This window comes from Pituophis catenifer, unplaced genomic scaffold (assembly GCF_029215685.1).
Source record: "Pituophis catenifer annectens isolate HBS135680 unplaced genomic scaffold, rPitCat1.0.hap2 SCAF_1, whole genome shotgun sequence".
Lineage (NCBI taxonomy): Eukaryota > Metazoa > Chordata > Lepidosauria > Squamata > Colubridae > Pituophis > Pituophis catenifer.
In genome coordinates, this window is record NW_027256881.1 from 31,775,711 (window position 1) to 31,791,823 (window position 16,113).

General features: G+C 36.3%; 1 protein-coding gene across 2 annotated transcripts in view; it reads right to left on the reverse strand.

Annotated features, from left to right (window-relative positions):
• Nucleotides 1-6,443: 6,443 nt before the first annotated feature.
• CCDC85A (coiled-coil domain containing 85A) overlaps nucleotides 6,444-16,113 on the reverse strand; it is a 160,618-nt gene continuing 150,948 nt past the window's right edge. For both annotated transcript variants that reach the window (XM_070947525.1, XM_070947518.1), the window contains one exon: nucleotides 6,444-6,636. In XM_070947525.1, the coding sequence (XP_070803626.1) occupies nucleotides 6,547-6,636 (90 nt within the window). In that variant the 3' untranslated portion in view covers nucleotides 6,444-6,546. The remainder of the gene's footprint in view (nucleotides 6,637-16,113) is intronic.

Consider the following 16,113-nt stretch of genomic DNA (forward strand, 5'->3'; position numbering starts at 1 on the left):
TCATGACAAGGAAGACACCAAAAGCTTCTCCAAGTTGAAGTCACACAACCATTGTCCCACATTGGATTCTGGATGACCTGAGATAAGCCCATGGCTGCCATAGTAGTCATGAACTCCCAAGCTATATAACACCCATTTCTAGGGAAGGGAGACTGAACTCCCCCCAAATCCCCCAGACTCCACTGCAAACTCAGAAATAGAATAAAGATGCTCAGGCAGCGAAGTTATTATGCAGCAGGGAGGCTGGTCTAACAGCAATACCAACTGATCTCTGGAGCCCAACTTAATGAAGAGTCTCATATCCAGAAACCTGGTGCAATGCCTCAAAGGTCAATGATAATGTTGTTATTCAATAGCCATCAAGACAAATATTGTTCCAGTTAACAAAAATTGCTGCCAGATAATTAACTAAAAATAAGTGGCAGTTTTGCAGTAGTGTTTTGGGTTACTTTTTTCCAGTTTAATAAAGTTGTTGAATGGCGAATCATTATAGTCTCATTCAGTTTTGACTCATTTTACAACAGTCTAGGAGAAGACTTCAGTGTTGTGACCTCAGGCTAATGAGCTTCATGTGAACTTTATGGTAATTTGAGTTTGAGACTCATGCTGTAAGTCAAGCATGGCTGACCTTTGCTTCGGTGAGATCCACAGTCAAGAAGGAAACCCACCGCTTCCTAATTTTAAAAATGATGCTTTCTTTTCTAAACTGAAATTCTAGAGGACTGGCATGGGGTTGTCCTCCACAACTCACCAAGGGCTACAGAAATAAATTTAATGGAGGACCCACAATAGCCGCTAGGCTGGACTAAACATCCAGCATCCCAGTCCAAAGAAAATGTTCTTAAAGGGCTCTAAAGCCCTGTGAAGCCGTACATAAGTCTAAGTGCTATTGTTATTGCTAAAGTGCCTTAGACTTCAGCCAACTGCATCATAAAATGGGAGCAGCTTAAAGATGCAGTGCAAAAGAACCGATCATAAACTCAGAATAAAGCAGGCAATTGATTTTGAGATTAAATATTTTATTACCATTGCTAAAATGAACACATATGTTTGGTATCCCCATTATATGATGAATTGTAAAAAAATAGTTTTAGTACAGTATCAAAATTTACATACTTATGTCAAAAGGCCAACATCGCTCAAATTATCTCCTGCAGAACTTGGCTAAGATCCATCAAACAACAAAACTTGCTCCCAACCCTCAACGAGGGAAAAGAACAGCTTAGACATTTCTTCCTTGAATAGTAAGTAGCCAATTGCAATCCGTTTATTAGACTGAATGGAATATTTAAACACTTTGTGATACAGCATTAGGAAAAGAGACTGCTATTCAATGAAAAATAGTTTAATATCCCATTGATCCAGAAAAATACTTAAAACCTCTCTAGAGTTGTTCTTTGGATCTAGTCCTTGACCACGGGCACAAATTCTTTGAGGGTCTCTCGCTTTCATTGTTCTCGTGTAATAATAGGAATATAACAATTTTAATATAAATAATGAAAAACAACTGTGTTAGCTAGCATGACATTAAAAAAAAAATCTGATTGAATTACTAAAGCACATTTTTGATAACCTTTTTTTCCTGGAAAAAAGGGGGCTGATTAATGCCACTCTATTATAGGATAAAAGGCTGCACTATATTAGTGCTGGAGCCATCTAATACCCACCATCATAATAGCGGAGAAAAAGAAAAAAGGAAAACAAACAGGACACTATCAATTTTGAATTAAACCCTCTTAATCATCCCAATCTTGGGAATTGTTGCATTCCTATTGCTGCGTTAAATACTCAGGTATGATTAAAAAGTCAAAGCAACAGCGTTTAATCACAAGCCTGTTGCACATTCATACAAATATTACTGCATTTTGATATATACACAAAATAGCTATCAGACATTTAATACACAGAATCTAATATTATACAGTGGAGGGGATAGGAGGGAAATTTTAATGTAAGCCCATTTATCTTCAAAAACTCAAGCAAAATGAAAAAGCATTTTCAACCTCAGATTAATGAAGGACATGCTTTCAAGAATCCTCAACATTTCCTCTAAAAGGATGTGAACCTCTGCAAGAAAAGTTCTCCTGAACCCCAAATAAATACAGTGTTATTCTGTTAGCCATACACATTTGTGAAATCAAGTATTATCTTATAAAACTGAAGAACCTAGCTCCCTGACATTTAGAAGGGACTTGTAGGGTTGGATTAAAGATTCCAAATGCTTAATATCTATATTAGCACAATCCTAAAACCCACATCAGCAAACAAGCAACTGGCAAGGGATTTGTTGAACAACAGACTACGATGAGCCATTTCAGTGTGATGACGTATGGGCTCGGTGCAGGACTCTGCAACAGCATTGCTACTGAAATCAATTTCATGAAATAAGGAGCACTGAATGTAGCTAATTATTTTCAGGTACTTCACAAAATTTCTACATGGTACAAAAATGATGTCATGTGGCAGGAGTTGAGCATCACCCTAAAGGTCGGCTGTAGCGTCAATTACACTGGAGCACAATTACTACATAGGAAATTAGTATAATCAGATAAGAAATGAGTCAGGAAAGAGAGGTTATACTTTGGTTCAAATTATCCAGGATCCAACCTAAAATTAATCTTAATTAAGTCTATCAGAGGTCTGATGATTAAAATAGTGTAGCAACCTTCAGCCCCCAAATGGAGAATTTTATTTGTGTCTTATCTAAAGGAACTCACAAAAACTAGAAGCATAATTGTCACATCCAGAACACTTGGATTCATAGGATTTCTAGAGCCCATGGAATCCAGCAGTCTATCCTGAACTATACTTGTGGTGCAATGTACAGTTAGGTTATACTTAAGTTTACATCCTGTAGGCTCTCTTTAGAGAAGAGGCCTTTTGGCTGCTCATTCTCTCCATAGCAAATATGATGTGGATTTGTGTCAAAGACCATAGATTCCATAAAAGACTCTAATACTTATCAATATCCTGAGTAGCTGGACATGACAGGAATTTGAACTCCACTAAGTCTAGTTCTCTGCATGGTCCACAGTATCAAAAGAAAAGGGAGCAAGAGGCAATTGCTCCTCAAGTCACAGCAGAATCTTAGTCTCCAAATGCTGATGAACAGTAGCAATAGGATCATTATATATACTGGGACTCAAAAGATCCAGTCTGGATGTACTCTACAATTGATCCTGGAGCACACGTAAGTATACACGTTTGTGTATGCCATTTTCATTCAAGCACTTATTAAATGTGGCAAAAAAAAAAGGTAGCAAAATCAGGGATGACTCACAACAATAGCCTTGGTTAGCAATGAAAATTCTGGTTCTAATTGTGGCTGTAAATTGAGGACTACTATAAACCTAAATCTCCAAGGTTGGATTAACTGTATTTCAGAGTACTGAAAAGAACTTGTTGGTCTGGCTAAACTGTTGCCTATTAAATGCAGAATCCTGAAGACTGCATTGAATTGGTAGACTAGACAAGGGTATATATTCCTCTTTTCAAAAAAAAAAAATGAAAAAGGAGAACCTCTGGAACTATAGCTTGATTTGAATACCTAGGAAGATTCTAGGACAAATAATCAGTCAATCACTCCGCAAATGCTGTTGGGTTCTTGTATTCTCTTAACTTGGTTGTTTTCCTGCACATATTTCTAGGTAACATCATCAATCATGGGAAATTGCAGTTTACTGATAATTATATAGTTTGCCCTGCCAGACTTAGTTCTGGTGTCATTTTTTTGTTGTTAAAGTTATCAAGGAAGAAATTACAGTCCAATCAAGACCAGGAGGGCAAGCTACTATACATAAGTAACCAGCAAACTATTCTTCCAAGCACTGGTGATATTATTTAACCTAGAAATTAAGATCTGCAGAAACATCTGCAGAAAAACAACCAAGGACCCATCATTCTCTACTACTGGATCTATAAGCACCTTAAAAATGCATCAGTTTCCACTGATTTGTCAGGAAAAAGTCTTACCAGATTAATAAAAATGCTAGGCAGGTATTTCTTGACTTCAAGAAAGCAACTGATATTGGATACCATGGTACTATAATTATCAAATATGGGGTTTATGTTGTGTTTATTAAGTGATCCACAACTGCTTGAAAACTGTGTTCAAAGAGTTAATCCATTAATGGTCCACATTTTTAAAAAATCCAATGGGATGCCACAGAGTCTAGTCCTAGGCCCATGTTTTCAACATTTTTATAAATAACTTGAATTTTCATGACCATTTTCATGATAATGTTTTTCAACAATTTCACAGATATAAAAAAGACCAAGACCTGTTCTTTATCATCAGGAGATATTAAAAAGGATTATGTTGCAGGGTAATAGATTTCAGTTGAATATCAAACAAAACAAAACAAAACCTTCCTAGCAGCAAGAACAATCTGACAATACTATCCAGAGAAATGATGGGTTCCTCTAATTCTATGATTATTATGCTACTGTTCCATGGTATGGATTTCAGTGTTCAGTAAACTACCCTTAACCTCCTCAGTCTTTAATTTATCGGAGTCAAAATATTATTCTTTTTTTCCTGCATTATCCTTAAAGCCATGGAATGTTTTCTATATCAGCCTTCAGTTTTGAGTGCCAGATTTTTGGAAGTGAGATGATTTCAGCATCCATCATAGTCATGATGGGTTTGTCATTTGTCTCTAAGATTAGCCCAGGTTTTACACCCAGGAGCTCCCTGAAATATTTTCTTAGCATTACCCAATTTCACACTATTCTCTGATCCACTTTCCCAGGAGCAAAACCTCCTTTCCTCTTTCTAATTCACCTTATTGTTTCATCTGCTCTAAAAAATACACAAAACATTGTACATCCAAAGTGAAAGTATTACCAACAGATAGTTTGCTTTGTGTAAAGTCCTGTTCAATTCATGATACACATAACTCATTTATTTTTGATACCCTGCAGAAATTGTGTCAGTTATATAAACTGTTGGTTTTTAGCTTAAAAGTAGTGGCCAAGGAAGGACATTTATGATATTTGAGAAAATGTTACTGAAAGTCATAAGTCAATGATATGGCCATCTTTTAAACTTTTGGAGTAACTTTTAATGATTTCCTTTCCTTAAATGACTTGTGTTTGTTATTCTCTTTAGTGTAGTCACAATTTAAGCTGAAGCCTCATTCGAAGAGTCTTCACTTTCAACCTAATTTTGAATTTATAACTGAGAGATGAGAAGCCTATATCCATAACATTTTCCCGATTATTTGTGATTTCTCTGGAAATGAATATCCTTCATTCTGGTGGTAGTGTCTATATTTTCTGCTTTATCTCTCAATCTATAACTGTCACCCCCACAGCTACTCCTATCATTAGCATTCAAGCTTTCTTGGTGAATTGCTTTTTAGTCTTGTTTGCCATTTTCACAGCACATCCATCTATTCTTGTCTGCCAATCATGAATATCCCATTTCCATCAGTCTCTAATTCAAATTGATTAGAAACAGCGTGCAGCTCCATGTTCCAAGAGCACAACTTTCCTCTTTTCAAGTTTTTCTGTGTGGGTTTATGTGTGCATTAAAATTAAAAGCACACAAGTCTGATATCTGAGCTTTTTTCTCTTTAGATATCAGCAATCCCCTATCTATTAAAAAAGAATGAAAATAGATGCAATGTTCACTCCACAGCTCTGGAAACAGTCCCTCCCTTCCGGCATTCTCCTTGATGTATATGTGCAGATCTCCAATCAAGATTTAGCCATGGATACAATTGCAGCTACCAGGCACCATGTCTCCAGAGCATTACTACAGGTACCCTGTCTTCAGTGTGGCTCAAGGATCTATTTCAACCCTGAAAGAGCAGCACAGGCTTTTGATGCCCGATTACTAAGAGTGCCTCAGGACTTGGCTGCACTTTGCTACAGAGGGAATATTTCTTTTAATAAGAGAAAGACCAGGTCTTTAGAATGCAATCACCAAAGTGGATAAGAATAAAGTGATTCTTGGTCTATGTTTTTAGAGCAATGAGGCATCACAATTTTAGTGCTTATATATATAGTTTTTCTTTTGCTACAGTATTGGCTCTTGCAAGACTTGAAGGTTTGGGGTATTTAGCACTAATCCTAACATCTGGAAAGAAAATGGTTTCAGCCGCAGATTTGCTATTCACCATTATTCAATATTTAATACAATTAAATATAAGACTACTTTTTTTTTTTTCAAACTGTGAAGACCAAGAGCATAGTTCATTGGAATCTCTTGATTTCTTTCTTTTCTTTTCTTTTCTTTTCTTTTTATAAAAGCACTTTCTCTGAGAGTTTTCCATCTGGATTAATGCGAACAACCTTGATGATTGTTAGCTATATCCGTGTGTGTGTTTGTGTGTGTGTGTGTGTATTGAAAATGCTTGTGGCAAAAGCAGAATGAAGTATATTAGTTGCAGATCTGGATACTTCACACAAAAGTCTATGAAGAAAAGACTCTTCTATTTTCCAGTAGTGGCCTAGAAAGTGTTTGGCATTGCCTCATTATTATTAAAAGGGTTGCTGTGACGTCCACTGATACTTGGAATCCTTCCTTGTTTTGACAGTCATTCACATTGGCCCTTTGTACTGGCTTCCAGACAAGTGCTGTCTAATTCCAGGACACGAGCCTGCAGCATCTCCAAGTTTCCTCCACACAACCTGAAAAAGTAAATGGGAAAGGCATGTTAAGTTACTTATTTTAGAAAACAGAGATTAGGTACAAAAGGGTTTATTAGGCAGACAGTATTACCTAGTGTCATAAAAATAGAAAGAACAAGTTATAGAACTAAAGGCTAGCATCTACTGCAGGGGTGTCAAACTCATGCCATCATGGCGGCATCACGTGATGTATTGGGACCTTTTCCTCTTCGCTAAAGTAGGTGTGGGCGTGGCCATCGCGTGATGCAGCCAGCCCACGGGCTGGGAGTTTGACAGCCCTGTTCTACTGTATGCTTTAGTTGGGATACTACATATCCTTAGAAATTTCTATTCTATTCTATTCTATTCTATTCTATTCTATTCTATTCTATTCTATTCTATTCTATTCTATTCTATTCTATTCTATTCTATTCTATTCTTTTTCTATTTCTATTTCTATTTCTATTAGTTATAATTTATGCAGATTGCTATCATGTGACATAGCTTCATGTGTGTCTTTTCTAGCCTGGTGCCTTTTAAATACCTGAGCTTGCAACTTCACAATTTAAAGTCATCCTATGTCTCTTGTAAGAGATAATATAACTCTTTGTAATCACTCTCAGTGTACAAACTAACTCCTCTTTGGAAATGTATCCTTTAAATAATGAAATAAGAGTCATTTTATTTTTTTTCTGTTGCAGTGTTTATCCTTTAGAGCTGTGCCCATGGGAGATCAGAATGAAGTTTATTGGCCTTTTATAAGGCACCGAAAGGCTGATTATTCACACGGGCATTTGGACCAGAGTATTAGTTTGTTTATCTGGGGCTCAACTGCAGGAGGAAAGGAATTACTTGGACCTTTATATACTGACTGATATTTTGATAGTTGTTGCAAGTTCTTGTTTATTTAGAGCTAATTAGCTACCTTCTGGTTTAATTTACTGTCAGACACCCAAAGTGGAAACAGTAACATGGGCATCCACATAAATTGTTGAAATAAGTAAAATTAAATTAATAAATTACACATCCAGGGCAGGGGTGAAATGCTACCAGTTTGGACTGGTTTGGCTGAACCGGTAGCGATGGCAGCGGGTGGTTCAGAGAACCGGTAGTGATGGCGGCGCAAGGCTCCGCCCACCCGCCTGGTTGTCGTTACTTCCTGGTTTTAACCAGGAAGTAAGCTGTTTTTTACCCTCTGCACATGTGGCACTTGCACTTCTGAACCGGTGGGGAAGGTAAGTAGATTTCACCCGTGATCCAGGGTTATTTTTTTTTTAACGTAGATTTTAACCTCTAAACCTGATAAACAATGCAAATGATTCAAGAAAATTGTCATATGACCCGTAAAACAGCAGAATTATGAAGTCAGATTTCTGCTTTTTGTTTATCAATTGGAAGATACAGAATTGTTCTTCCAACTAAAGGATGCTTAATTGTTCTTCCTTTTCTATAAATAAAAAAAAATAGCCAAGGCAAACAAAAAAATATATTATTTTTCTACCAGAAAAAAATGTTTTATTCATACCAACTTTTCACTTGAAATAAACATTAACCACTAATATGTCTGTTTTACTGGTTTTTAAAATGGTTGCTTTTGTGTTTTAAAGAATACAAAGTTATAATAACCTTATAATAACTAAAGGAAGAGCCAACATGGCACAGTGGTTAGAGTGCAGTACTGCAGGCTACTTCTGCTGATTGCCGGCTGACTGCAATTTGGCAGTTCGAGTCTCAGTGCCTCAAGGTTGACTCAGCCTTCCATCCTTCCGAGGTGGGTAAAATGAGGAGCCAGATTGTTGGGGGCAATAGGCTGACTCTGTAAACCGCTTAGAGAGGGCTGCAAAGCACTGCGAAACGGTATATATGTAAGTGCTATTGCTATTATAATTTCATTATTGCTAGCCATCTTGGCCATCATTTTGTAGCAGAAAAGCAAATCTAAAGGTATTAAATTAATAAATAAATATGTATTTTCTATTGATTTTAATTACTTTTATTCTAATTATTTAAGAAAGACATCAATAAGCTTTATTCTGTTTTGTACATACCAATACCTGAGTGGCTTATGAATATTACCATTTTGTACCATCCATGATGCATTTCATAACAAATTGTTTTCAGCTTAATGAGGAACAGAAAATGTTTTCCCAAAAGACAGTGTTGGAAGATAATGCTGATATAGCAAGAAAGTAACCTCCAGCTGATGAGAAAGGACAGACTGCACAACTGAATATGCAGATTAAAGGGCAGTCAGTTGTCTTGTGAACTTTACACTATCTATGTGAACAGCAATGACTCTATTAAATCCTAAAGCCTTTTTAGTGCTCTGAAAATGATATTGTTATTTTAAGATGAATGCTATGCAGTACATAATTACTATATAAATGCAATTTACATATAAAAGGTTGATTCCAAACCAGTGAACTTGTTTTTATGTGCCATTAAATTCAGTGTGAATTAATTCAAATTATTAACTTGACTTGCAGATTTTAATATAAACTAACTGCAACTATTTATCTCTGGAACCACCCCAGAGATGTTATCATGCCAGAGAAGTTCATTAGCGTATGATCACATTCATAGGATATGACCAACACACAACTTTATGTGTGTATAAATACATTGCACGGACCTAACTGGTGGGCTCAATGACAAATGAATATTGTTTTGCAACCTAATTTCTAGAGATCCTGGGGTATTCACAGGGTAAAAATGGGCATTGACTTTTCTTCTTGATTGCATCATTAAAATATAGCAAAAATGGCCAGTGCTGTCCTTATAATTAGCAGGGAATGCTGCACGTGATTTGATACATAAACATTATGTGAAAGTCATAACTCGTCAAAGCCATGATGGAAGGTGGAGGTCAGTATCTAAACTAGACTGCTTTTTCCTTTTTCTTACTTCATGCCTTGACTTCTTTAGCTTACTATTTTTTTAAAAAAATACTTTTAAGAAAAAATAATACTTTACTGATGCATATTTGCGCTGAGAGGGCCGGTTTGGTATAGTGGTTAAGGCACAGGCTAGAAACTGGGAGACCATGAGTTCTTTGGCACAAAACCAACTGGGTGGCTTTGGGTCAGTCACTCTCTGTCAGCCTTAGAAAGAACGAGGGAAGGTCAAACCACTTCCACTAATCCTTGCTGAGAAAATTGTAGGACCTGTCCAGGCAGTCACCAGGAGTCAACTCTGACTCAAAGGCACAGATACACACACCCCAAAAAAATTGTGTTGAATTTTTATTTCTTTGTATCTATCTCTTGGCTTAACAGATAAATAAAATGCCATAAATTAGCATCAGCATTATTAGTAAGTAATTTATCCCTCTCCTAAATCAAAAGCTTGACAATTCAGTGGCCAGGGAATATGCTAAGTTTTGCCTAATTCAAACTACTACTGTAAATTGCTTCAGACTGGATTGCTGCCCGTATGATAGAAAGTGAGAAATTTAGCAAATGATCCAAAGAGGTGTCCCCAGAGTGCAGTAAAAATAACCAAGATCATGACCACAATGGTGTAATCGAAGCTCTGCCTATTTATATATATATATCGCTCATACATTAAAAAAACATGTATAAAAAACAGGCAAAGCTTTCATTGCATCATCATGGCTACCGTCTTTTTAAAAAACACATTCTGAGGGACAGCCCTGTCTAAATCATATTATGTTTTCATGAAGTGTTTTGACATTCTGGAAGATCAGAAATCAAATCTGCAACTTCAGTTTTGTTTCCATTTCTTTATGTAATGGAAAAGGAAGGAGCAAAGAAGTGGTATCAAATGATTGGCAATTCTATCTTCTCATTCAGTCTTTTTAATCATTATACTTTGAATGTGCCTATTCTAAATAGGAATGTCCTAAAACAAATATATTACCGTATCAGTGGTGGGTTGCTACCGGTTAGTCCCAGATTGGATGAACTGGTAGTGGCGGTGGTGGGAGGCTCCACCTACCTACCCAGACACTTCTGTGTATGCGCAGAAGCATTGCGCGCACGCATGAGTGTGCACGCACAAACAAACTGGTAGCAAACTAAATTGAAACCCACTACTGTCCCATATATTGATATAATATGACTAGCCACTGAAAACCTCTAAAAGAATGAAGGACTTCATTTTCAAATCAAAGTGTTTGTTTTAAATACACATTACCTACATTGTTTTAGGAATTATATCCAATTAATGTATCTAAAAGAATAGATGTTTTTCCAATAAATTATATTTAATTCTATCCAAAGACCAAAGATTGAAGCTATATTAGAAATTAAAGTCTTCTGGGATAAGAATACACAAAATTTAAACATACCATTTTCATTTAATACTGATTTCTTAGAAACATGAGCTTTTCCTTATAACGAGGAAAACATGTTAGGAAAAGGTACCGGAATTAAATCCAAGAGGTGGAGCATCAGTCTTACTGCCAGAGATAATAAATAGTTGCAAAAAGGCTTCAGTTCTGATGTTATAATAAAAGTTCGGTTCAAGCTGTGCTCTGTAACATACTGGGAAGCTTCAGACAAGTTCCCACTATCTAGGGAGTCTTACAGAAAAGTAGAATACCAAAAAAAAAAAGCTACTATTTAATTTTTTTTTTTTTTAAAAAATACATATTTCTTTAGGTTTCACTGAGATAGTACAATTACATAATTATAACTCTTAATCTGATTTTCTTACCCCACATTTATAGCAACACACTTTATACAGTAATTTTGAATTTGGAACCGTTTATTGACATGTAAGGACTTCTTCCAGATCTGTAATTATTCTTCCCCAAACCAACCAAGTTAATCTTTCTAAATCAAGCAAACAGAAAATAATTTTTAAGGGGAATTGTTCCAAAATTCTGCAGAATTGGTAAAATGCCAGACAACTGGAGAACAGCAAATCATAGAATAGAATCACAGTTGGAAAAAGTGGCTTAGGCTGAGTGCAGTGCAAAAAAAAATCCAAATGAAAACATCCCAGGCAAATGGCTCTCTAATTTCTACTTGAACATTCACAATAAAGAGCTACATCTACATAGAGGGAAGCATGCTTGAACTGGGGCTCTTTAACATCTTCATAAATGGTCTAGATGAAGGGAAAGAAGGGGAACTCATCAAATTTGCAGATGACACCAACCTGGGGGCAATTACCAATACTTTGGAAGATAGACTCCAGATTCAGAAGGATCTTTTTAAAAAAGTTTTATTAGATTTTTCTTTTTAAATATACATCAATATCAATACATCAGCAGTGTGGCCTCTGGGTATAATTCATTTTGATACAAATAGCAGTAATAATAATAACAACAATATTTTCTTACATTAATCAAACTTATATAATCCTAGTATTAATATACATGTTTGTTTTAGAGTAGTTATTCAATATATTAATGTTCCATTTTAATGCCAATGATATTATTAAGCATACAAAATAATACGATCTTTCAACTTCTAATTTTTCCATCTGGTTATTACTTATATACTATTATATAAAAATTATATCTGCTAATATTCCCCCTATTTCTTATTTCTACCTCTATTCTAGCTTCTAGTCAGGCCACCGTTGCTAATCCTAGTGTTAATACATGTTTATATCAAGACATAGTCCTTCATTATTTGGTTATTCAAAGTCTCAGTATGCCATTCTAGTACCAATCATCCTATTATTTAATCATACCTAATAATATCATCTTTCAACTCCAATCTTTCCATCTAACTATTTATATTATTTCTAAGAATAAGAAATAATATTTCTTATTTCTACCTCTATTCTGGTTTTTAATCAGGCTATCATTATATTAGGGGAAAAAAGAAAGGAAAAGAATCCTTTCTATCCATCATCTCTTGTCTGTTTTAATACTTCAATTCTTATTTGTTTTTTAGCTTGCCTCCCATACTCCTCTCTTGGATTTTTATCTCTATCAGCATCTGTGTCTTCACCATTCAGTCTGAATATTTCTCCCATCTCTATCCTCCTAAGCTGCCAGCTCTCCAGAGTGTCCACTCACACCCCTATCTCCCTTTCAAAAGTATCTTCCAGGTTATCTGATTCCATTGAACTCAGAAAGTTCAATAATCATAGTTCTTTACATCTCAGGATTATTAATCAGTTCCATTTAAATAGTCCAGGCAGCTTTCCACAAATCAAAAGTCACTTTACTTTACTTAAGAGTCTTCTTTATACTCACAATAGACTCTCCAGTAATCATAAAGTAAATAGTTCTCCATGACCTGCAGGGTGTCCCTGTTTTCTTCACCATCCCTACAGGGTGGCTTTAGTTCCTTTCAGAGCCCTCCAATAGGTAAAACTTGACACGGGAGCATGGAGACCCGCTCCTCACTTCCAATCTCGCCACGACATCAGCCAGAAGTCCCAGATTCAGAAGGATCTTGATAGACTTGCACATATTCAGCAAGATGCAGTTCAGTGGCAAGAAAAGTAAGGTCCAGGACTTAGGCAGGAAAACCCAAATTCATAGGTATAGAGGGTTACCTGGCTCAACAGGGGATCTAGATGTCCTATTAGACCATCATTTACATAAGAGCAGTAGTGCTGCAGCTGCCAAAAAAGCAAACACAGTTCTAGGCTGCACCAACAGAGGGATACCATCAAGATCATAGGAAGTGTTAATACAATTCTATACTGCACTAGCGAGGCCACATTTGGAGTATTGCATCAAATTCTGATCAGCACAATACAAAAAAATATGCCGGGGACCTAGAAAGAGTGCAGAAAAGAGCAACAAAGATAAGGGGTCTAAGGCTAAATCACATGATGAACATCTATGGGAACTAGGTATCTTTAATCTAATGAAGAGAAGACTCAGAGGAGACATGATAGGAGTCTTACAATACCTGAAGGACTGTCACAGGGAAGAGGGTGTTGATTTACTTTCCATAGCACCTTAAGACAGGACAAAAGCAATGGGTAGAAGCTTGTCAGAGGGAGATTCAACCTGGAAATATGGAGGAATTTCCTGACAGTGAAAATGATTAATCAATGGAATAGCTTGTCTCTCTGAGTTGTGTGTTCCATTGCTAGAGATTTTCAAGAAAAGATTAGACAATCATTTGTCTGGGACAGTATAAGCCTTGGGCTGGGGAATGGATTAGAAGATCTCCAAAGACCTTCCAGTCCTATCATTCTATAAACTCTGTGGGCTAAGGGTTTGTTTATAAATCTCTTGCTGTATAGCTTATGAGAAAGATCTTTTGATGTGGATGGACAAAGACAAAAGGCAACCTTAGGCTGCATCAACATAAGTCTTTTTGTCCCCAATTTAGGCAAAATAATTACTGCATCCAATTGTGGCTATCTTAAGAGGGATTCAGAGAAACTAGAACAGGTTCAGAAAAATGCAATAAGATTGATTACAGGACTAAAACTAAGTGCCACAGATTCTAGTGGAAGGAATCTGGCTTGTTTAGATTTCTTGTTAACTCTCAGAGGACTAATAAACAGAATAAGTCATCGAACTCTGAAAAGATGTCACACTATAACCTATTCTCAGTGGTTCCAGAGTGCAAGGCACAAAATAATGCTCTTAAAATGAAGAAAGGCACATTCTACTAAATATTAGGGGAAAAACCTTCCTAATAATAAAAGCAATGGATAGTGGAACCTATAGCCATAAGGGTTGTGGGCTCCCTTCACTTGATATGATCAAGGTAGAAGCTAGAAAGACACCTGTTAAGGAAATTTTAATTTGTATTCTTGTCCAAGAGATTGGAGTCAGTAATTTACATGGCCTTTCAACTCTATGAGGTAAAGATTTGGAATTAGCCTTTTTATTTAACAGCAGCTACACTCTGGGTGGACCTTTCCATTGAACATAACTCAATATGCCTTTTCTGTTGGATTAGTATGGGAGTTGTTGAGAACCAAAGCTTCTCAGGACAGAAAATAGAGTTAACAATAGTTGCTCCCTACAAAGCTAAGAGGTAAAGGGAAAAATGTCAATTAAACCATGTAAAGGGTGAGATTAAAAAAGCATCAAAATAAAATTACAATGGATATAGAAAGATGTATTTTAGGTTGACAGAGGCCAATATGAATATTGTACTAGCCTGTTTCCGGGTCACAACAAAGATTCTTATCTAGCCATGCTGCATTTTCTATCAGAGAGCTTTAAGTGTCAGAAAACCTACGATGTAGACCAGATCAGGAAAAAAAACCTAGAACAATACTTCATTGAAATACTTCACTGAAATACTCTGTAGTGACACTACCTTATAATCCTGCATTTTTCTCACCTTCTGTCTTATACTCCAGGGACTATGTGTCTTTTTAAAAAATATTTTCTCACCTCTGTGGATTTAATGCATGTTTCTGTACCTGCTGTGACTTCTGAATGGCTTTTCCAAGGTCATCTCTATGGCTCTCTACATTAAGCCGTGCATAAATTTAGAGTCTAACCATATCAAACCACACTAGATTTAATGTCCAGGAAATTCCCTGAAGTCTTCTAGTGAGCCTGACAGTCATTGATAATTCATACCCCATTAATGCATAAGTTTAGATTTCTGTTCTGCCATCATGCATCCTTTTATAGTAGTTTATATTTTACTGAATTTGCCATTTTGAAGCTCTAACTTAGTAGAGAGAGTTTTTTGGTGCTATTTACAATGCCTTTTTGATGTTACCACTCTCAATAGTTTAGTATCATCAGCAGACATGGTCACAACACTGTTCAGCCATAATTTTAGACCATATATACAGTGGCTGTTTCGTTTGGCTGGCCTGGACTAATGGGGTTTTAATTTTTAACTTGTTAGTCTTAATTGCACTTTTAAATGTTAAATTATGAGATTTGGATTTAATTTCTTTTAACTTTTTCATTAGATGTTTTTTTACTGTTGTGAGAGGGCGGCTGGAGATAGGGAGGCATATAAATCTCATTAATAAATAAAATAAATAAATAAATGTATACAAGTTTAAAAGTACTAGATCCAATTCTAGGAGACCATATCAGATTTTGCCAGTGTGATAATTTCCCATTGTTAACCAGCTATCACCTTTATCCCGTGACAACCGAATGTGATGAGGGATGACATCAAGGCTTTGGGTCTAGCAATGAGATGATTCTCTTTATGAAATGGGAAGGAAGTAGCATAGAAACTGCACACATGGAGCCTCTACACCATATACCAGTTCTTAGTGTCTGGTTCCACATAATACACTATATTTTGAATAACAAAACATAAATGTTGTGTCATGCTTTCTCACTGATGGTCTCTCTACAATCTAGAATAGTGGTGTCAAATTGGCCGGATGTGTCACATGCAGTCCACGCCCACCCCCGTTTCGCGAAGGGAAAAAACATCGCGAAACATCACGTGACAGCAATGTGATGCCATGAGTTTGACACCTGTGATCTAAAACAACCTACTCCAAATAGCCAGAACGTCATCATTATATTTTTGAAGAGCCATAAAGCATAGGAGTTACCAAGATTTTGTTTCTCGTGAACAGTAATACATAAGAGCTGTTGTTGTTACATATGCTATTGGT